This window comes from Salvelinus fontinalis, chromosome 8 (genome assembly GCF_029448725.1).
Source record: "Salvelinus fontinalis isolate EN_2023a chromosome 8, ASM2944872v1, whole genome shotgun sequence".
NCBI lineage: Eukaryota > Metazoa > Chordata > Actinopteri > Salmoniformes > Salmonidae > Salvelinus > Salvelinus fontinalis.
Window position 1 is genome coordinate 20,062,982 of NC_074672.1, and position 22,774 is coordinate 20,085,755.

The window sequence follows — 22,774 nt, forward strand, 5'->3', positions numbered from 1 at the left end:
GATACATCAGAAAAGCAGAACCTAATATTTGGTACAGAAACCGTTGTTTGCAATTACAGAGATCATACGTTCCCTGTAGTTCTTGACAAGGTTTGCACACACTGCAGCAGGGATTTTGGCCCACTCCTCCATACAGACCTTCTCCAGATCCTTCAGGTTTCGGGGCTGTCGCTGGGCAATACGGACTTTAGCTCCCTCCAAAAATGTTCTATTGGGTTCAGGTCTGGAGACTGGCTAGGCCACTCCAGGACCTTGAGATGCTTCTTACGGAGCCACTCCTTAGTTGCCCTGGCTGTGTGTTTTGGGTCGTTGTCAGGCTGGAAGACCCAGCCACAACCAATCTTCGATGCTCTTACTGAGGGAAGGAGGTTGTTGGCCAAGATCTCGCGATACATGGCCTCATCCATCCTCCCCTCAATACGGTGCAGTCGTCCTGTCCCCTTTGCAGAAAAGCATCCCCAAAGAATGATGTTTCCACCTCCATGCTTCACGGTTGGGATGGTGTTCTTGGGGTTGTACTCATCCTTCTTCTTCCTCCAAACACGGCGAGTGGAGTTTAGACCAAAAAGCTCTATTTTTGTCTCATCAGACCACATGACCTTCTTCCATTCCTCCTCTGGATCATCCAGATGGTCATTGACAAACTTCAGACGGGCCTGGACATGCGATGGCTTGAGCAGGGGGACCTTGCGTGCGCTGCAGGATTTTAATCCATGACGGCGTAGTGTGTTACTAATGGTTTTCTTTGAGACTGTGGTCCCAGCTCTCTTCAGGTCATTGACCAGGTCCTGCCATGTAGTTCTGGGCTGATCCCTCACCTTCCTCATGATCATTGATGCCCCACGAGGTGAGATCTTGCATGGAGCCCCAGACCGAGGGTGATTGACCGTCATCTTGAACTTCTTCCATTTTCTAATAATTGCGCCAACAGTTGTTGCCTTCTCACCAAGCTGCTTGCCTATTGTCCTGTAGCCCATCCCAGCCTTGTGCAGGTCTACAATTTTATCCCTGATGTCCTTACACAGCTCTCTGGTCTTGGCCATTGTGGAGAGGTTGGAGTCTGTTTGAGTGTGTAGACAGGTGTCTTTTATACAGGTAACGAGTTCAAACAGGTGCAGTTAATACAGGTAATGAGTGGAGAACAGGAGGGCTTCTTAAAGAAAAACTAACAGGTCTGTGAGAGCCGGAATTCTTACTGGTTGGTAGGTGATCAAATACTTATGTCATGCAATAAAATGCAAATTAATTACTTAAAAATCATACAATGTGATTTTCTGGATTTTTGTTTTAGATTCCGTCTCTCACAGTTGAAGTGTACCTATGATAAAAAATTACAGACCTCTACATGCTTTATAAGTAGGAAAACCTGCAAAATTGGCAGTGTATCAAATACTTGTTCTCCCCACTGTATATGTTTTGATTGAATGTCCCTCTGTGATATTCTCTAACCCCAGGACCCCAGTATGGCACCGTGGAGAGGGCGTGGTTGGGTGTGATGACCGAGGCTGAAAAGGTGAGTGAGCTGCACCAGGAGGTGAAGAACGGCCTGCTCAACGAAGACCTGGAGAAGGTCAAGAACTGGCAGAAGGAGGCCTACCACAAGCAGATGATCGGAGGCTTCAAGGAGGCCAAAGAGGCCGACGAGGGCTTCAAAAAGGCCCAGAAACCATGGGCCAAGAAGCTCAAAGAGGTAAGTGGACAGGAAGTTTTAGGGAAGGTGATCTGTTGTATCCTCCTTGCAACATCATGTGTTCTTACATGGCTAACATGAATATCAGTTACTTTTAGAGTGATTGGGAAAACGACTTTATTATTAAATACAAAGTGTACAATACAGTGAATGTATGAATGTGGGTAGCTATTTGACGCACTTGGCTGTCTTCATGACTAACCTCTGTGACTACAACTGGTTGATTAGTCTATTTGGTTGTGCATCAGTCTGTCTGGCTGCAAAGGTACTGCATGGGAGTAGGATGGGTGACGCACACATTACACAGCTGTCATTGGACTGGGACTCGCTGGAGTCAAATCAAATCAAAGCAAATTTTATTTGTCACATGCGCCGAATACAACAGGTGTTCACCTTACAGTGAAATGCTTACTTACAAGCCCTTAACCAACAATGCAGTTTTAAGAAAATACCATAAAAAAATAAGTAAGAGATAAGAATAACATATAATTAAAGAGCAGCAGTAAATAACAATAGCGGGGCTATATACAGGAGGTACCGGTCCAGAGTCAATGTGCGGGGGAACATTGAGGTTATTGAGGTGTCGGGGTAATTGAGGTAATATGTACATGTAGGTAGAGTTATTAAAGTGACTATGCATAGATAAATAACAGAGTATCAGCAGCGTAGAAGGGGTATGGGGGAGGGGGTAATACAAATAGTCTGGGTAGCCATTTAGTTAGCTGTTCAGGAGTCTTATGGTTTGGGGGTAGAAGCTGTTTAGAAGCCTCTTGGACCTAGACTTGGCGCTCCGGTACCGCTTGCCGTGCGGTAGCAGAGAGAACAGTCTATGACTAGGGTGGCTCAGTCGGAGAGCGTGATCACACAGTCGTCCGGAACAGCTGATGCTTTCATGCATGTTTCAGTGTTACTTGCCTCGAAGTGAGCATAGAAGTTATTTAGCTTGTATGGTAGGCTCGTGTCACTGGGCAGCTCTCGGCTGTGCTTCCCTTTTGTAGTCTGTTATAGTTTGCAAGCCCTGCCACATCGACGAGTGTCGGAGCCGGTGTAGTACCATTCGATCTTAGTCCTGTATTGACGCTTTGCCTGTTTGATGGTTCGTTTGAGGGCAAAGCGGGATTTCTTATAAGCTTCCGGGTTAGCCTCCTGCTCCTTTACCCTTTAGCTCAGTGTGAATGTTGCCTGTAATCCATGGCTTCTGGTTGGGGTATGTACGTACAGTCACTGTGGGAACGACGTCCTCGACGCACTTATTGATAAAGCCAGTGATTGATGTGGTGTACTCCTCAATGTCATCAGAAGATTCCCGGAACATATTCCAGTCTGTGCTAGCCTGAGTAGTGTGTAGGCCATCTTTAAAACATTTGTCATTTGAGCTACATCTGAGTCAGCACACAAGTTGCTCTGCCAAATAGCTAGGTACTATAGCTACAGGTGTTTATGTGTTAGTTCTGTTTTGTGTAGTATAATGAGTCTTGCTGCGTCACTCATCCAAGCTGACCATCAGAGAAGAACATTGCCCTTTCAACAATAACTAAATTAAGTCACCTGCATGCTTAGATTTATTAGTATTTAACAATTTATCTATAGAGATACTAAGATTGTAAACGTGCTTCCACAGATGGAGACTGCTAAGAAAACGTACCACATGGCGTGTAAGGAGGAGAAACTGGCCGCCACCCGAGAGGCAGATGGGAAGACACAGGCCTCCGTCACAACTGATCAACAGAAGAAACTCCACGAGAAAACCGACAAGTGCAAACATGACATGCAGAAGGTGAGACAGAGGTCCGACAAATGGAAAAAAGGACATGACAACCTTTTTTGTACAAATGTATGAAAATGTAAAACTTCGAGCAAAATTTACGCCATAGAATTTGACGTTCTGCATATCAAACATGTCGTGACTTGATTTTAACATTAATCTGAAGACTGTTATTTATCTAATTAACTGACTATGTTTAATTGTTAACCAATTAAATTAATAATGTAACAATTAACTCATTAGGATCTGGGACACCACGAGAGCGGTTCTTTAAAGATTTACCATCTCCCAAATTAAACTCTAAAAGGTTTTTACCTATCATATCATCATTCTGAACAGTCGTAACCTCCTGGCATCTGCAAAAACATGAGCCTTACTTATGATTCAGTACTATACAAATTGGTTTAATTATTTATTTACTAGCTAATTAAATGGGAACACAGGATAAACACTGGTTATTGACTGGGGACTTAATACGATGAAAACAGGTCCCTAGCGGAATGATAACAACACGGCTGCTTGTTAAAGAAGAGATGGAGAGGGTGAGAGAGAGGCACAGAGACACTTACGTTCAGAAACAACTTTCACCTACAGTAACCATATACTTTGCACACGAACTGCCGCCCGCTTTGAGTAAGAAATCATGAATGTATTTACGTGAAATGCCTGGGTCCGCCGGGGTTCTCTCGGTGAACAGGACAGCCTTGGTAAGGGGGGTTGGCCTTTTCGCAACACTCTTGTAAGGCTCTGATTGTCAGATATGGTTTGAACAAGTCTTCTACTGTTGTCCTTCTCTGTAGTTGTTCGGTATCCGATGACTTGTCATGTAGTGCTGAACAGAACTACAGAGTTGATGTTCCTTCCATTACCTTTTGAAGATGCTTCTTTGAAGATAGGCTAGCCGTATCGATGGTTCCCCAGTAGGGTGATGAGAGTAGAGTAATGCGATAGTTTGAGCAGAGTAACAGGATGGTCCTACTTAAATTCCCTTTCGAAGATGCTTTATTTAGGTCAGCTCATTAGCCGTACCAGTGATTGTCCGGGAGGGGAGTTTATCTTCTCCACCTAATGTTGAGATTCAAAGTTCAAACCATTTTAAACGTGCAGCTGCCGCATCACACTTTTTCTGGTCTAATGTGTTCTTAACACATCATTTATACCTTTTGCTCGAAAGGGGTAGTTCGGGTAGGCTGACACACTCTCTGACCTTACTTCGGAGCGGTGACTACTCGCAGTGCAAAGTTATGGAAAACAATTATCTCTTATCTCTTCACATCACTTCCCTCTCTTAACTAAAACATTTTCATCATTTTTCCTATAACATGCACAACGCATAGTATGGGAACTTGGGTGGGTATACTTTCCAAGTTACAGTATTTCCTTTATAATATCTTTAATGACATCACAAAATGACATTAGGATTCTATAGATCGCCTCTGACCATTCCCCACATTCTACATTATAAATATTTTTCCAGTATTCGCTTTTCAACGTATTCGAGTGTCAGCGGGAAAAGGTCTGTTGAGACAAAGCACATTCCTTTAGTGAATTTGAAGAGCGCAAGCCTGGATCTTCTCCCTTGATTTACAACAGGACGTGAGTTGTTCATCCCCATTAGTTATTTCCTTCCCCCTCTACAGGTGAAAGGGGATCTGATTGAAGTTATTCATTGCAAACCTGATGTGACCTATTTGGATTCTCGTGGACAGTCAGGACAAACATTTACATTGACATTTTAGTCATTTAGTAAACGGTCTTATCCAGAGCGACTTACAGTCGGTGCATTTACCTTAAGATAGCTAGGTGAGACAACCACAACCAAATAGATGACAATTCCATTTTTTCTAGTGTCATTACAACTGTTTTAAAATAGTTGCAGTCGGAAGTTTACATACACTTAGGTTGGAGTCATTAAACCCGTTTTTCAACCACTCCACAAATTTCTTGTTAACAAACTAGTTTTGGCAAGTCTGTTAGGACATCTACTTTGTGCATGGCACAAGTAAATTTTCCAACAATTGTTTACAGACAGATTATTTCACTTATAATTCACTGTATCAAAATTCCAGTAGGTCAGAAGTTTACATACACTAAGTTGACTGTGCCTTTAAACAGCTTGGAAAATTCCAGAAAATGATGTCATGGCTTTAGAAGCTTCTGATAGGCTAATTGACATCATTTGAGTCAATTGGAGGTGTACCTGTCAATGTATTTCAAGGCCTACCTTCAAACCCAGTGCCTCTTTGCTTGACATCATGGGAAAATCAAAGGAAATCAGCCAAAACCTCAGAAAGAAAATTGTAGACCTCAACAAGTCTGGTTCATCCTTGGGAGCAATTTCCAAACGCCTGAAGGTACCACGTTCATCTGTACAAACAATAGTACGCAAGTATAAACACCATGGGACCACGCAGCCGTCATACCGCTCAGGAAGGAGACGCGTTCTGTCTCCTAGAGATGAACGTACTTTGGTGCAAAAAGTGCAAATCAATCCCAGAACAACAGCAAAGGACCTTGTGAAGATGCTGGAGGAAACGGTTAAAAAAGTATCTATATACCCACAGTAAAATGAGTCCTATATTGACATCATCTGAAAGGCCGCTCAGCAAGGAAGAAGCCACTGCTCCAAACCGCCATAAAAAAGCCAGACTACGGTTTGCAACTGCACATGGGAACAAATATCGTACTTTTTGGAGAAATGTCCTTTGGTCTGATGAAACAAAAATAGAACTATTTGGCCATAATGACCATCGTTATGTTTGGAGGAAAAAGGGGGATGCTTGCAAGCCGAGGAATACCATCCCAACCTTGAAGCATGGGGGTGGCAGCATCATGTTGTGGGCATGCTTTGCTGCAGGAGGGACTGGTGCACTTCACAAAATAGATGGCATCATGAGGGAGGACAATTATGTGGATATATTGAAGCAACATCTCAAGACATCAGTCAGGAAGTTAAAGCTTGGTCGCAAATGGATCTTCCAAATGGACAATGACTCCAAGCATACTTCCAAAGTTGTGGCAAAATGGTTTAAGGACAACAAGGTCAGGGTATTGGAGTGGCCATCACAAAGCCCTGACCTCAATCCTATAGAACATTTGTGGGCAGAACTGAAAAAGCGTGTGCGAGCAAGGAGACTTACAAACCTGACGTAGTTACACCAGCTCTGTCAGGAGGAATGGGCCAAAATTCACCCAACTTATTGTGGGAAGCTTGTGGAAGGCTACTGAAACGTTTGACCCAAGTTAAACAATTTCAAGGCAATGCTACCAAATACTAATTGAGTGTATGTAAACTTCTGACCCACTGGGAATGTGATGAAAGAAATAAAAGCTGAAATAAATCATTCTCTCAACTATTATTCTGACATTTCACATTCTTAAAATAAAGTGGTGATCCTAACTGACCTAAAACAGGGAATTTTTACTTTTTAAATGTCAAGAATTGTGAAAAACTGAGTTTAAATGTATTTGGCAAAGGTGTATGAAACCTTCCGACTTCAACTGTATATATAGTGGTATTAACACTGTGGTGAGTGCGTGTGCTATTGCAGTATACTAAGTACATCATATCTCAAACAAACTAATAACAATGATCAGTCTATGTTTCTGTTAGTGGCTCAAGTGAAATAAAGCTGTGAAAAACAGAATCAATGCAGGACTATTTAAGACGACTCGGTGAGATTACAGTGGTGATCACACAGGACGTAATCCAGCAGGGTGGATCTCCGACTCTATTCATGGAGCCCTGGTGATGACAAGAGCAGATTACTCTGGGACAGGGAGAGTAGATGCTTACAGTATACACACACACGGTGTATGGATGCAGGTTGCTTGGTATTCAACCCAGAGTGCAAAATGTCTAGTTGTAATGACGTCAAAATGACATCATTATCTGTCAGAGCTGATTCTGTCCTTATCATCCCCTAGGCTAAGGAGAAGTTTGAGAAGTCTCTGTCGGAGTTGAGTGCGGTCACTCCCCCATACCAGGAGAGCATGGAGCAAGTGTTTGACCAGTGCCAGCAGCATGAGGTCAAGAGACTCACCTTCCTTAAAGAGATCCTGCTGGACATTAAACGCCACCTCAATCTCACTGAGAACCAAAGGTCAGTGACTGGTGTTATCCTCTATCGTCCCATACATACTGCAGCCCATCCTCTATTACATAACCTACATCAACCTATCCTCCCACATGGCCTTTGAATGAAAGGGTTATTGAGGAAAACATTTCAGGTGGTACAGGATCAGACTTGTGTTTAAATACTATTTAGGGTATTTACTGATGTCATTTTTTTCTTGGAAAATAAAAGTTGTTGAATATTGGAATGTATTTGGAAATACACTTGGGAAAGTATTGGTGCGTATTTGGAAATACTCAGACACAGAAAAGTGTATTTTCAAATGCAGATATTTAATTACTCAATGCATTCGAACCCAGGTCTGTTTAGTCGTAGGGGTATTTGAAATAATGTATTTGGAAATACAAGAAGTACATCTTCTTGGCTATTTATAGAAAGTTATTCGAAATTACTTTAAAATACTTCAAATAGAAGTATCTGATTTGGCCACATTATTTGAAAATACTCAAATACACAGAAAATAAGTATTTAAATGGCAAATACTTAAATACTCATGTGTTTTAACCCAGGCTTGTACAGATTTTGTACATACAGTGCATTCGGAAAGTATTCAGACCCCTTGCCTTTTTTCCACATTTTGTTACGTTACAGCCTTATTCTAAAATTGATTAAATGAATGTTTTACTCATCAATCTACGCACAATACCCCATAATGACGAAGCAAAAGCGTGTTTTTGGACATTTTTGCAAAAAATACCTTATATACATTAGTATTCTGACCCTTTGCTATGAAACCCGAAATTGAGCTCAGGTGCATCCTGTTTGCATTGATCATCCTTGATATATTTCTTCAACTTGATTGGAGTCCACCTTTGGTAAATTCTATAACATTGAAGGACCCCAAGAACACAGTGGCCTCCATCATTCTTAAATGGAAGGAGTTTGGAACCACCAAGACTCTTACTAGCGCTGGCCGCACGGCCAAACTGAGCAATCTGAAGAGAAGGGCCTTGGTCAGGGCGGTGACTAAGAACCCAATTCTCACTCTGACAGAGCTCCAGAAGGATAAACATCTCTGCAGCACTCCACCAATCAGGCCTTTATGGTAGACTGGCCAGATGGAAGCCACTCCTCAGTAGAATGCACATGATAGCCCGCTTGGAGTTTGCCAAAAGTCACCTAAAGACTCTCAGACCATGAGAAACAAGATTCTCTGGTCTGATGAAACCAAGATTGAACTCTTTGGCCTGGAGGAAACCTAGGTCCATCCCTACAGTGAAGCATGATGGTGGCAGCATCATGCTGTGGGGATGTTTTTCAGTGGAAGGGACTAGGAGACTAGTCAGGATCAAGGGAAAGATGAATGGGGCAAAGTACAGAGAGGTCCTTGATGAAAACCTGCTCCAGAGCGCTCAGGACTTCAGACTGGAGCGAAGGTTCACCTTCCAACAGGACAACGACCCTAAGCACACAGTCAAGACAACGCAAGAGTGGCTTCGGGACAAGTTTCTGAATGTCCAGAGCCCAGACATGAACCCAATCGAACATCTCTGGAGAGACCTGAAAATAGCTGTGCAGCGACGCTCCTCTACAATCTGACAGAGCTTGAGAGGATCTGCAGAAAAGAATGGGAGAAACTCCCCAAATACAGGTGTGCCAAGCTTGTACCGTCATACCCAAGAAGACTTGAGGCTGTAATCGCTGCCAAAGGTGCTTCAACAAAGTATTGAAGAAAGTGTCTGAATACTTGTGTAAATGAGATATTTCAGTTTTTGCTTTGTCATTATGGGATATTGTCTATAGATGGATGAGGGGAAAAAAACATTTCATCCATTTTAGAATAAGGCTGTAACGTAACAAAATGTGGAAAAAGTCAAGGGTGTCTGAATACTTTCCAAATGCACTGTATAATGAAATTGGTTTCATCTACACAACAGCAAATCTACCTTGAAAAACAATTCTACATTAGTGTTGCTAATACAGTCAAAATACCTTAATTACAGCATTGATCTCTTTAAGTGCTCATCTGCATTATTTTTGTATTAGTTGAGTCTATGGATTATTTTAAACATCACATTCAGAGGAAATCTACTCCCAATGTGCCTGATTTATGTTGTCGCTTTCATTACAGTTAGTTTCAAATAGATAAATCTCAACACATTTCAGTCTTTCGGTCACAACTCCCATTACGCGGATGATGCAGTTAATTACATTTCAGACAAATTGCATCATGTCAGAGTGAATGGTTGTCATGTTCTTGGCTGTGAATCAAATTGCGTATGATACAAAGCCAGGTTCCATGGTGATTGGAATAAGGAGTTCATTCAAGCTGTTTCCTGGGTGTTTGGTCTTGGTTTATGATTAGTATGGATGATGAGTGTAGGCTTTTATAGTGTGGTATGGAGTAGTAAGTGCACTGGCCTTTCGCACCACAGTATTGGTGATAACCCATAAATCAACCATAGACAGGGTTATGGTAAGCTTACAACTACAAACCCAGGCCTCAGCTTCCACTAACACACTCATGCAAATACAGACAGCTTGTCTCAGTGACAGCAGTAAAAGCAGAAACATCACTTGTAACTTGTATGTGTTTGGAAGAATTTGAATCGTCCATTTGATTGTCCATTATAGCATCTTACGTCTACGTTTTTTTGCAATATCACCCATGAAATGTCAACATCTGTAGGGCTTGACTGTCAGTTATTCTGTGTTTTTGTCTCCACCTTTTGGTGCAATAATGCCATCTGTCGGGACTCCACCTCATATCTCACTACTCCAATTTGAATGCAAATGTGTTGTCTGTATTCTGTGTAGCCTCACCTCATGCTATGAATGGGCCTGAATTACCTTGTCTTTGAACCATTCCACTCTGTTGTTCTGAGTGCTGGCGCTTCATAAACAACTAGAAACCCATCAGGAAAACAGCACCATCAGCGCTGGGCAGTTTGCACTGGCAGCCCTACTGTATTATTGTCCCTTAAACAGGCCCCCTCTCTCTCTGCGTGTTACAATGTGCTCTCTGTCCTCTCCCCAGCTATGGCACAGTATACAGAGAACTGGAGCGCACCATCCTGGCTGCCAACACACAGGAGGACCTGCAGTGGTTCAGCAACCACCATGGCCCTGGCATGCATATGAACTGGCCCATGTTTGAGGTACTGTGCGGTACTCTGCATTACTTCAACATAGTTGTCTGTTCAGGAGTATTTACAACAACATGTAGGCTAACAAAGGTTCAGGTATTCATAGACATTTCACCCCAGATACAAGTATGCATTTTTAATAATACCGTTCAGTACAGTTGCTTTCCGTTGGAAGATTGTTGATTTACTGACTGATTTAAAAGGAAAAGTTAAATGCCATTGGCCAGATCTAAGTCTCTGCTTCAGTATAGACGTATTTATCATCTGCTCTGCTTTCCAGGACTATAACCCAGATGCCGCTGCTGTTGTTAAGAGGGAGAAGGTGCAGAAGCCGGCTGGGGCCCCACCGACCCCCAGCACTGACCATGTCGCACCGCCTGGAGACCGCGGCAGGTGAGAGGATCACTCCACTGGTGAAACTTCCACTGACAAAAACACACACAAAATGACATGTCAGGGTTAATCAATATCTCCCATGATGCCATACCATTTGTTTTTCTATCTTTCTTCAATTGATCAGCATCAGCGCTGATCATGTGGCACTGCCTGGTGACCGTGGCAGGTGAGAGGACCAAAACACTGATCAAACACTACACACACCATCTACTGCCACACCGGGACCTACCCTAGTCAAACCATTTAAATGTCATCAAACACGTGGGATCTAACATGCCTTTTTTTGCAGTCTCCATTTAATTAACTGGATATATATTGATTATATAGATGTCTTTCATTTACTCTGTTAATTACTGTTGCTCTAGTCTACAGTAGTCATGTTTGTATTATCTATGAAATTCTCCCGATCAAACCCATTTATCTTCCTAACCCTTCTGTTGCAGTGTGAGCAGCTATGAAAAGAACCAGGCCTACTCCACTGATTGGTCGGATGATGAGGCGCCTGCAGCTCATTCAGGCGGTGAGATTAATGGGGGTGGGAATGAAAACTCCTTTGAGGAAGACTCTAGCAGCGCCGGAAAAGGGGGTGCTGGGACCGGGACTGCGTCTGGCGTCCGGGTGCGTGCTCTGTATGATTATGACGGACAGGAACAAGATGAGCTCACCTTCAAAGCTGGTAAGCAACGACAACACTTCACCATCTTTGATGTCTCTTGATTTGGCTACAGTGTATTTCCAGTTTAACCCTATTCTTGGCCCTAAGATTTGAGTGCAACAGTGCAGTTTACCTCAACTATCAGTGCCAGATGGCTTATTATGGCCAAGCTGACTTGATAGGGGGGGTGGAGATGAGGTCACGGGAAATGACCTGCTATCTCTGTGCATTCCATTCCAAAGTCACTTTATTCCCAGAGGAAGATTGTAGTGGTTAGTCAATAATGGCCACATTCTACTTCCTCCAATTACAGGCACCTGCTAGTCATTAGCAATCGTCTTCTGACTGTCCCTATATTAGAGGGTGTTAGTAGGGCCTTCCTAACAACATGATGCACATCCTGACTGATCTTTGCTAATAGTGATGTGATAAAGGATACAACAAAGATGTCCAAATGTACTATTGACCATAATGTTGTTCAGTCCATGGAAAGAGCATAGAATGCAAGTTGATTTTAAGGAGATGTTCTTCACAGGTGATGAACTGACCAAGACTGAGGATGAAGATGACCAAGGCTGGTGTCGAGGTCGCCTGGATACAGGCCGAGAGGGACTGTACCCGGCCAATTACGTCGAGGAGATTTAATGACCCCAGAGAAGGAGGATATGCCATTGGAGGCAGCTCGAACTGTCCCATCCAATGGCACTGCACAGAGCCAGAGACTTACGAACAACACATCCCTTGCCCAACAGATGCGCCAAGCAGTCTTGACTAAATATAATCTTAGTAACGTAAGAAAAGACAATATATAAATATTATATTTATCCAGTATCTGAGGTGGGGAGGACTTAAACACTAAAACAGGAGCAGCATTTATTCCAGTCTACACAAACTCAAACATAACATTGAGCCAATGCAGGGACACATTTTGCATATATGTGCTGTGTTTGATATAAAGATCATGCAGCTGATGTAAAATAAATTTGCACTACATTCTCCTATAACAGTGTAACAATAATGTAACCAATTATACCTACCTACCCGTTTAACCAGAACAAGCTACTCAGCCTGCATTGTGTGTATATGGCGCCATTATGTGTCGCATTTTCAATGCTATGTGTTCAGTCCTCATGTTTACATTGGAATTGCTGTGTATTGTTTAAAGTATGACAAAATGTATCATAGATTTTATTATTTTATTTTTTGTGATTTGGTCTAATCCCCTTTACCAGTGTGTGCATTGCTACACTATGTGTTTATCTCTGTTTCTCTGTTGGTTTCCTATAGCAGAATGTGCTATGCAACAGGCTTTCCCTAAACCTCCAAGCCATATTAAGGCTACAAGATGCAACAAATCCGCTGATATGAAAACCAATGCAGAGGATCAGAGTTCACCATAAGACACAGAAACAGCATTGGAATAGCACCACAAACTTGTGTCTGACTTCATAACTGGAAGTGGAGTTGGTGTATACACCTTTTTCTCTCTTCCCATCACCACCCTTGAATCATAACATCTCATTTCAATTCATTGCAGGGTATTATCTACAATACCTGTTAATTTCAATTAATTGCAGGGTATATCTACAATACCTGTGAGGGGAATTCCGTATTTTTGGGGTCAGTGGGCATGATATTATCACCAGCTTGATTTTATTTTATCTGTCAGTGTTAACTAGAAAGATGTGATTGTTCAGGTGACGTAATCAGGCATATTAACGGTAAATGTAGTTGTTTTCAGGATATAAAATGAAAAAATGGACATGAACGTCGTTGTAGGGGCTTGGAAGGAGACATGCTGTTTTTAACTAGACATGTTGTATTCCACTGTCATAGAGAACCATACAAGGCAAAAAGCACTTATGAACCCATTCTCCTAGGGGCCAATTCTGACTTAAGAAGTGTACGCCCTTTCCTAGCACTTCTCAGTAGTTGGTTTTCAGACTTACCTTATGAAGGTGCGTAACATGCTTTGCAGGCGTGGTTCCCTTGTGCGGACTGAATACATGTAATTAAACCGCTAATAAACCCTCCCACTTGCTGGCCAACATATTTTCTCTGGGATTTTTCATTCAATAGGGTTTTCAGTACATTTATCTTAAACCATCCCTTTGAATACGGTGTACCTATAATTAGAACTTTGACGACAGACTAGAATGCATCTAGAGAACGGGTTCCCGAATATAGGGATCAATGAAAGAAAGCCATCTGCATATTATGCATATTCATCTCCGTTTCAGCACCAGCTGGTAGATTTAAAAATTCTCTGATCTTGTAGATTATGTAGGCAAATTTTAAGGGTTAGGAAAGTATGTATGATTCATAAGAAAACAGGTTTGGAAAGCCTTTACGCATGAAATATATTGATGAATAAAAAATACAGTGGTTTGAATTATCCTGAAAGTTATCATATTCAAATTCAATCCAGGAATTAGTGGAAGGTGTATGATGGTTGAACAACAATCTAGTCTAATTCTCACTAGTCATGGAACTGTTGGGCAATGGTCCAGTCTTTGTGAACCGTGTGCCAGGCTCCAGGTTAAACCTGCTACGTGTGGTCTGAGTTCCAGAATGATTCAAATAGGCTACATGTCCCAAATTATTGCACAACGTTAGCCTAATATGATCCCTAATGCTAGCGACCCTCAGGAAGAACTACACAGAGGTGACAGAGGAAAGAAAGGTCAACAGAATGGAATGGAAGGATGCTAAATGTAAGCTACAATTAATTTACTGACACTAAAGTGACTGTTTTATAAATGTGTGTGGGTATTATTGACGGTTGCACCCGATATTGGCTAATATTTAACATGATTCAAATTGTTGTTGTTTTTTAAAAGGAGAAAAGCCTTTTTAATAATTAAAACATTGAAATGCACAAACGTCATCAACTAGCCAGGTTCAGCCCTACAGAAGCCAATATCTTGGGTCTCCAAATTTCATCCACGCAAATTATGAGGGCACACAATTAGAATTCTAAATAATGGCAAAGTTATTTATGGCCTATTTCACTGTGGAAAAGAGGCCGCAATACATGTCATGTTGATATGATTTTCAGTTTGCTTCCATATGACTGGTTTCACATTTGTCTCCTGGGATCTTAAGGAAAAATCATCTAAAACAATTGCTATGTGTATTTATAATCCCCTTCTCCAAACGGATTACTCATTTACCTAGCTCTTATCAATAGCTCTTATCAATTTAAACATTGCAGTGCATGGATAATGCTGTTATTTCTATCTAAGAAAAAAAAATGGATGCTTTTTCCAATTGGAACTGGCAGATTCGCTACAGTGTCAAGGTAGTGGAATTATTAGGGAATTAGGTCACGGTCAGAATACGGCGTATCTGTAGTAGACACACCTCCGTCACGCCTTCGTTTCTTAGATCTCTACACTGAACGAATAGCAGGTGAATAGCATGCTATTCTCATGCTTAAATTCAAGGTCAGTACAAGCATAGAGATAAAAGTTCATAAAAGGGAACTATGTTCCATTTACGCGCACTTAACTAGGGTCGGAATCGGCCCCCTACTGAGCCAAAGAATGACCGAAATCTGAAATGCATAAAACTCTTTCCTCATGCAATAACTCACATATCACATAACCCTGTCATGCAACTAACTGCTACCTGTTATTTCAGTATTTATTTGATAATTCAATAGTTGATCCACAGGGGGGAAGACAAGAGCACACCACAGTGACTACAGTATATCAGAAAGAATTTCTTTGACAGAAGTAATTAACTTTACTTTAGATTGCTCCTGGTAGTATACTTCACATGCTCACATCTAACTCAGCCCCTGCTTTAAATACACATACTGTATATACAGTAAATCCTACAGTACTTGCTGACAAACCTCAAGTTTTATGTCATAGAACATTATTATATTGGCAAGATGTGTTTAGGTTATCGCTTCAGAGGAGATTTCACCAGGTCTTGGTATCACTGTTGAGAGAACACATCACCAGCTCACAAGTTATGTATCTTAGTGTAAACTGCTCAGCAAAAATAACTAATATCATCAAATGATCTTATAGCCTTTACACACACACACACACACCTCGGGTAGATATTTTTTGGGAAACAAAAATCTTTATCGTCCAGCGTGTATGAGTTGTGTAATTGTAAATAATAATAAAAAAGCAAGTGATCAAATACTAAGACAAAATGTAGTGTCATACATGCAAATGTGTTACAACAAAATAACAGCAATGGAAAGCATATAAAGTAATAGGTACCATATCGTATGAATTGCATCGCAATGGAACTGTCCATGTACCATATAAGAGCGTGATGTTACCCCACGCTGTCAGATTTGTATATGATGATGTAATTTAAGGATTATATTCTATTGTAACTGTACAACTGTGTTGAGTTGGAAATGAAACCTAACTACATTGAGGCAGTAAAAACGGTGTATATGTAAATGCTTTTTTATGTTGATTTTTCTCTTCCTTATGCACAGAAGGGGGACACGGCTCATGTCGTGAAACTCCTGTATTAGTGTGTATGTTTCTAGTTAGTGATGTAATTTGATCTCCTAACTGGTGTAGTGCCTGTTCATCTTAATGTAACACAAGGTTCATTTAAATATGCATAAAGATGATTATGATAATAAGGATGATATTCTGAATCAAAGTTGTTGTGATGGTGTCAATATTACGATATTGGTTTGAAAGGGGAAAATAAGTTTGTTGAGAATACAAACAAAATGTTTTGTGTCCTGTGTGTGTTTTTTGAATGGATTTTAACTGTGCATATTGGGTTATGATATGCTATGATTGTAGTCTTAGGGTGCTTGATGAAAAAGGCTGCTTTGTTTTAAACACATTCCGTATTTAAACACATTCTTACACGTTGTCATTATAAATATTCAATATTATATTCCAACATTTGTATGTATCCAGTCACTAGATCTCTGACACAGGTGTTCTACTCTACATACAGTTCCTAGCACTTGAAATGTGGCAGTGGTATTGAAGTGCTTATATTACAGTAGTTCACTGTATTCACTAATTCCTATTAGACTGTATTCTTCCGCCAGGGAATGGGCACCGGAGTCAAATCATTTCAATTCAACGAGATCTGTGATATTACAAATCTACACCAGGATCATAATTGGCCCTACTGTATGGGGTAAACAGCTGTGACTGTGACCTATGAAGTGGCCTTAACATTGGACTGCTACTAGAGATCAGCAGCGAACATATTCAATCCATTCTATAGTACATTATATATTCACCATAGCTTAGTCCACTGTAGTTTCCAAAGCAAGCTTCAGAGAACTAATTATGTCAAATGTAACATTTGTAAGTGCTATGGATTGTAAGGAGGCATTTTTGAAATATAAATGGCACTAAAAAGAGCAACCATTAGAAATGAAGAAATAAATAGTAGCTGATGCACTGGTGATTAATGTGAGTTCATAATCAGAGAAAGGGTATACAAACATATGGAATTGACATTTGTGAAAATGAAATATTGGACAATTAATATTAAAATTGTTTCAACAATATTGGAAATGTAAAACATTACATATCTAATGCAATGTGACAATACATTCCCATATGCAATCAGGTTACACATAAGAATATTGAAATTAGGCAGGAGTGCACAATGCAGGAGGCAGTCTATACAGTGCATTGTTAATGCTGGAGCTAAAACAGCAGTTAGAGGCTTCTTTTCAGTTAGTTGTCACCAGTCATCACCACTTGTGTTCTCCTCTTCTGGCTGGCTGCTCAACAGCTTCATACAGGGTGGACAAACTGATAGACCAGTCTCTGGGACACATCAGGCTTGCGGATGATGCCCTTCTTGTAGTACTGTCGGATAGAGCGACTCAGCTTGTCGTAGTTCATAGCTGGACGGTTCTTTCTGAGGCCCCATAACCTGGCTACATGAGCCGAGTTTTCGATTTTGAAGATACCTGATGATTAGAGGAAAAATAAAATGCAAGACATGGAACATTTCACTTTTTTCAGCAACCAATGGACAGTAAGCCCCAAATGTTGAATAACCCAAGTCAGTTCACATGGCCAAATGTTCTCACCCTTACAGTGTACATTTCAGCTTTAAAGCCCCCATCCAGTCTTTTTATTTGAGCTTTTAAATCATCACTATATTTCTAATGAATTACTGTGTGTGTCTATTTCATAAAAATAACCTTTTGCCATTGAAATGCTCAGTCTGATCCCGTGGGCGTGTTTATAGGAATTTAAATATATTTACATACGTCGCCCTGATTGGCGCATCGGACCGTCTTGAATCTAGAGCCTACCCTTTCAAAGTAGGAGGAATCATATGCAAAATAAAAGATGACTGGTCATTGGTCAGAATAATCAGATCAGATTGTGATGTCATGATCTGGGCCAAAAACTATCCCACCTGAACAGGCTGAAATTCCAGGCTAAAATGTACACCATACACCTGTCTGCACGCCCCCCTTTTCCCCTGCCCACTAACCTTTCTCCTTGTTGAGCCAGCGGATGCAGCGTCCATAGTTGTGTGGCTTGAGGAGCAGCTGTCTAAGGAACTGCCACAGGTGGATGGGCTGGCTTGAGCAGGATGAGTCAGCCTCTGGACACGTCTCCTCAGCACCATGTAACTTGGTATCTCCTGGTGTGCAACACTCCTTCATGCACGCAGCTGTGACAAAAACAACATTGAACAGGATTACGCATTTGTTCTCAACATAAGACTAAGAAAATATCTGAAAATTACAGTACAATCTATTTAGTGAATGAGCCAAGTACTCCTTTGGCTTGTGGCTATAAAACATTCAATAATTTTCTATGGAATTGCGCACACCATAAATAAAATATATGCCATATTATAATATAAGTGTACAAGTGTATAAGTGTACATTAAGAACACCTGCTCTTTCCATGTCATAGACTGACCAGTTGAATCCAGGTGAAAGCTATGTCACTTGTTAAGTCCACTTCAATCAGTGTAGATAAAGGGGAGGAGACAGGTTAAATACGTATTTATAAGCCTTGATACAATTGAGACATGGATTGTGTATGTGTGCAACTCAGAGGGTGAATGGGCAAGACAAAATATTTAAGTGTCTTTGAATGGGGTATGGTAGTAGGTGCCAGGTGCACCAGTTTGAGTGTGTCAAGAACTGCAATGCTGCTGAGTTTTTCACACTCAACAGTTTCCCATGTGTATCAGGAATGGCCCACCACCCAAAGGACATCCAGCCAACTTGACACAAGTGTGGGAAGCATTGGAGTCAACATGGGCCAGCATCCCTGTGGAATGTTTGACACCTTGTAGAGTCAATGCCCCAGCGAATTGAGTCTGTTCTGAGGGCAAAGGGGGTGCAACTCAATATTAGGAAGGTGTTCCTAATGTTGTGTACGCTCAGTGTATATATACCACAGTCTGAATAACAGATCCGTTCAAGGTTGTCAGTTGCCCTACCTGATCTCCAGATGTCCAGGTGAGCAAACAGCAGGTCTCCACATTGCATTGAGCGCTGCCTGAAGTCCTCCTCTGTCATGGAGCACAGGTCCTTCCCACTGAGCTCCTGGAACACCTTTCCCACCTGGGGTAGTCTGTACAGGTGCTCTGTCCACAGCAGCCACTTCTGGACGTTCCCACAGTTCCACTCCATGGGTTCTGCAGAGGCGATGAGGTACATTGTACTGTATGCAATTTCTGAACTGATATTTGTCTTCCCTATGACAGGTAGTGAGTGAGCATGTGAAATGAGGCATGTGAAATTATGAATTGTCAACAGTGGCATTTGCACAGGGCGGAGAGGCCCCAGACACTTCTGTCATTGGGCTAAGCCCAGCGTCAGTGGTATTCAAGTTTCAATTTTCAGAGTTTATTTAAGTTTTGAAGTTTATTCACCATGTGCACAGTTTACAATAGGTGTAAAACAGTACAGTAAAATCCTTACCTTGAGAGCTCTTTCCCAACAATGCAGTGATAATAATAATATATTATTAGCATAGAAGTCTTATTTATTAGCATAGAAGTCGCAATGTCGCATAAAAAAAGGGCACCCTACAGTAAATGGTGACCTTTACTGTTTTGTTTGCTTTCCTATAAGTAAGATCTGACAGTGGATAATGGGGTATTTCAACTGTGAGACATTTCTCAGTGCTCTTTCATCCTTATTCTCCGTCATTCTACAGAGAGTGACAGGTCACATGTTTAACTGTGGTGAACATGACAGACCCTGAGACTGATAGAGACATGAGGTCTATCCCTTTTGAATACTATTCAGACCCCTTGACTTTTATAACATTTTGGTAAGTTACAGCCTTATTCTAAAATTGATTCAATCGTTTTTTTTATCTTTATTAATCTACCCACAATACTCAATAATGACAATGCAAAAACAGTAAAAAAAAAAAACAAGGAAATATCACATTTACATAAGTATTCAGACCCTTTACTCAATACTTTGTTGAAGCACCTTTGGCAGCGATTACAGCCTCAAGTCTTCATGGGTATGACGCTACAAGCTTGGCACACCTGTATTTGGGGAGTTTCTCCCATTCTTCTCTGCAGATCCTCTCAATCCTATGTCAGGTTGGATGGGGAGCGTTGCTGCACAGCTATTTTCAGGTTTCTCCAGAGATGTTCGATCAGGTTCAAGTCCGTGCTCTGGCTGGGCCACTCGAGGACATTCAGAGACTTGTCACAAAGCCACTCCTGCGTTGTCTTGGCTGTGTGCTTAGGGTTGTTGTCCTGTTGGAAGGTGGATCTTCACACCAGTCTGAGGTCCTGAGTCCTCTGGAGCGGGTTTTATCAAGGATCTCTCTCCGTTCATCTTTGCCTCGATCCTGACTACTCTCCCAGTCCCTGCCACTGAAAAACATCCCCACAGCATGATGCTGCCACCACCATGCTTCACTGAACCAATCGGGTTCTTGGTCACTTCCCTGACCAAGGCCCATCTCCCCTGATTGCTCAGTTTGGCTGGGCGGCCAGCTCTGGGAAGAGTCTTGGTGGTTCCAAACTTCTTCCATTTTAGAATGATGGAGGCCACTGTGTTCTTGGGGACCTTCAATGCAGCCTAATTTAATTGGTACACTTCCCCAGATATGTGCCTCGACACAATCCTGTCTCAGAGCTCTACAAACAATTCCTTTGACGTCATGGTTTTTGCTCTGACATGCACTGTCAACTGTGGGACCTTATACAGACAGGTGTGTGCCTTTCCAAATCATGTCCAATCAATTGATCTCATAGCGAAGGGTCTGAATACTCATGTAAAGAAGGTATTTCTGTTTTTTATTTTTGTCATTATGGTGGTATTGTGTGTAGATTTCTGAGGATTACATTTTTTTAAATCCATTTTAGAATAAGGCTGTAACATAACAAAATTTGTAAAAAGTCAAGAGGTCTGAATACTTTCCGAAGGCACTGTATGAAACAGTGGCATAGTTTACAGCACAGTAATAACAGTAATAATAACCGTAATACCATGGTAACAATATGTTAACAAATTACAGGCACACAATAACTTTGTAGTTAAACAGTTTTCCTACCTGGGGTAATGTTGAGCAGCTTGCAGGCGGTCTCTATGTCCTTCATTACCTCTCCCAAGACAATGCTCTGGACCTGCTCTAGACAGCGTTCTTCCACCTGTCCCTCTAGCCCAGAGGGGACCTCCAATCCCAGGCCCACCCCCATGCCCTGGCTGTCGATGATAGGGCACTGCTCTAGGGGCTTACAGGGGGGCTCAGGGGGTGCTGCCTCTTTCTTCTTCAACAGCCACAAGCTGTCTTCAGTGAGGAGCATGTCAGAGCAGGGCAGGAACACCCCTTGCAGGCTGCGTTCAGAAGCGCTGTGTTTAGGCACACTTATCAGTCCCCGGGGCGGCTTGGTGTCCTCCTCCTCCCAGGCCCTCAGGGCAGACACACTGTAGGGGTAGTCATTGAAACTCATCAGGGGAAGGGGCACTGTGCTCCCCACGCGGTCACAGCCTGGACTCCCCATAGCTTCAACAGTGCTGGAGATCAGAGAGGAAGGCTTTCATCAGGCATGTTATATAAAGGGATTTATACTGGATACAAAAAAAAGATCCTTTCCGAAAGGTCTCAAAACAATAGCGAACTTGATGGCAAACTGTTCACATCGACACAGCAAATGCCAGGTGTAAGAAAATGTTTTTTTTTATCATGTCAGGTGAAAAAAATCAACTGTCATCCATGAGTGACACTTTCTAATTACAATTTTCTAGTCACTTTGTTTGACTGGCTAATTTTCCTTTTCAATTCACATGGCAAGCTTTTCCCTCAGACACTGCCGTCTTAATGCTTCATTGAAACCATATCCAAATGTCAAAATATTAAACAGTAGTAATCCTAAAGCAAACATGTAATTTCATTAATGTTGTTTGTTCTGTTGGTACTTTCTTTGAAATTTTGAATTAACCAATCTATTTTCATAAAAACAACACTTCATTATGAAGAGTAGCACGTTTGAGTATGGTGTGTACTGGCCGTGCAGATTTTACGGGGATATGGCTTTTGCAGAAGTCAAGGCATTCATACTTCAAGAGTTCGCGGAGCAGAAGTGAGGGACGTTGTCAAGGAAGTGAGTTTGTGTTCTACTGTCAACTAATCATGTCAGTGCGGAGCTATAAGGAGCTCTCTGCATTGTTACAAGATGTGGGAGGCGCACAGCGATGCAGTAAGGGGCTCAATTTGGCCTCTTCGTGCCTCCAGAGGCTCCGATTACGTCACATCCTCCACATGGAGCCTGAGACCACATTTACAGATCAAGCATAAATGGGCTTTACCCTAACGCTACAAGTGACAAAAGACAGTTAGTTTGATAGTTGGTTCTGTGAGATTATACAACGGGTGCGTCGATTCCTGAATGCTGATTGGTTAAAAATGCATTCCAGATGGTGTCTATTCTGGCTAAATCTATGATGTTAAAATGCCTATTTACTCTGTTCCATCTGACTGCGCAATCCACTGTCTCATCAGCCCAAGCAGGCAATTTATAAACTTGATCTCCACTATAAAAAGCATCTAGACATTATCTCACATTTCTTTTAGACTAACATTT

The 22,774-nt window shown here is 41.7% G+C and overlaps 2 protein-coding genes across 4 annotated transcripts in view; one reads left to right on the forward strand and one right to left on the reverse strand.

The window, feature by feature from the left end:
• Window positions 1-16,452, forward strand: part of LOC129860834 (protein kinase C and casein kinase substrate in neurons protein 1-like) — a 57,673-nt gene extending 41,221 nt beyond the window's left edge. For 2 of the 3 annotated variants that reach the window (XM_055931659.1, XM_055931658.1), the window contains 8 exons: window positions 1,455-1,690; window positions 3,312-3,467; window positions 7,383-7,558; window positions 10,569-10,689; window positions 10,958-11,070; window positions 11,198-11,239; window positions 11,517-11,749; window positions 12,264-16,452. In XM_055931659.1, the coding sequence (XP_055787634.1) occupies window positions 1,455-1,690; window positions 3,312-3,467; window positions 7,383-7,558; window positions 10,569-10,689; window positions 10,958-11,070; window positions 11,198-11,239; window positions 11,517-11,749; window positions 12,264-12,373 (1,187 nt within the window). In that variant the 3' untranslated portion in view covers window positions 12,374-16,452. The remainder of the gene's footprint in view (window positions 1-1,454; window positions 1,691-3,311; window positions 3,468-7,382; window positions 7,559-10,568; window positions 10,690-10,957; window positions 11,071-11,197; window positions 11,240-11,516; window positions 11,750-12,263) is intronic. The other variant, XM_055931660.1, reaches the window with a different exon arrangement.
• On the reverse strand, window positions 15,610-21,694 carry LOC129860839 (SAM pointed domain-containing Ets transcription factor-like). Its single transcript, XM_055931668.1, has 4 exons — window positions 21,244-21,694; window positions 19,160-19,357; window positions 18,194-18,376; window positions 15,610-17,657 (listed from the first exon to the last, which is right to left on the reverse strand). The coding sequence occupies exons 1-4, from the start codon at window positions 21,692-21,694 to the stop codon at window positions 17,479-17,481; spliced, it is 1,011 nt and encodes a 336-aa protein (XP_055787643.1). The 3' UTR covers window positions 15,610-17,478.
• Window positions 21,695-22,774: the final 1,080 nt, after the last annotated feature.

Coding starts and splice junctions, on each gene's coding strand:
- LOC129860839 (XM_055931668.1), bottom strand. CDS start 21,694: ATGGGGAGTCCAGGCTGTGACCGCGTGGGGAGCACAGTGCCCCTTCCC. Junction 19,358..21,243: donor GCTGCTCAACATTACCCCAG/GTAGGAAAACTG, acceptor TCGCCTCTGCAG/AACCCATGGAGTGGAACTGT. Junction 17,658..18,193: donor CTGGCTCAACAAGGAGAAAG/GTTAGTGGGCAG, acceptor TCTAATCATCAG/GTATCTTCAAAATCGAAAAC.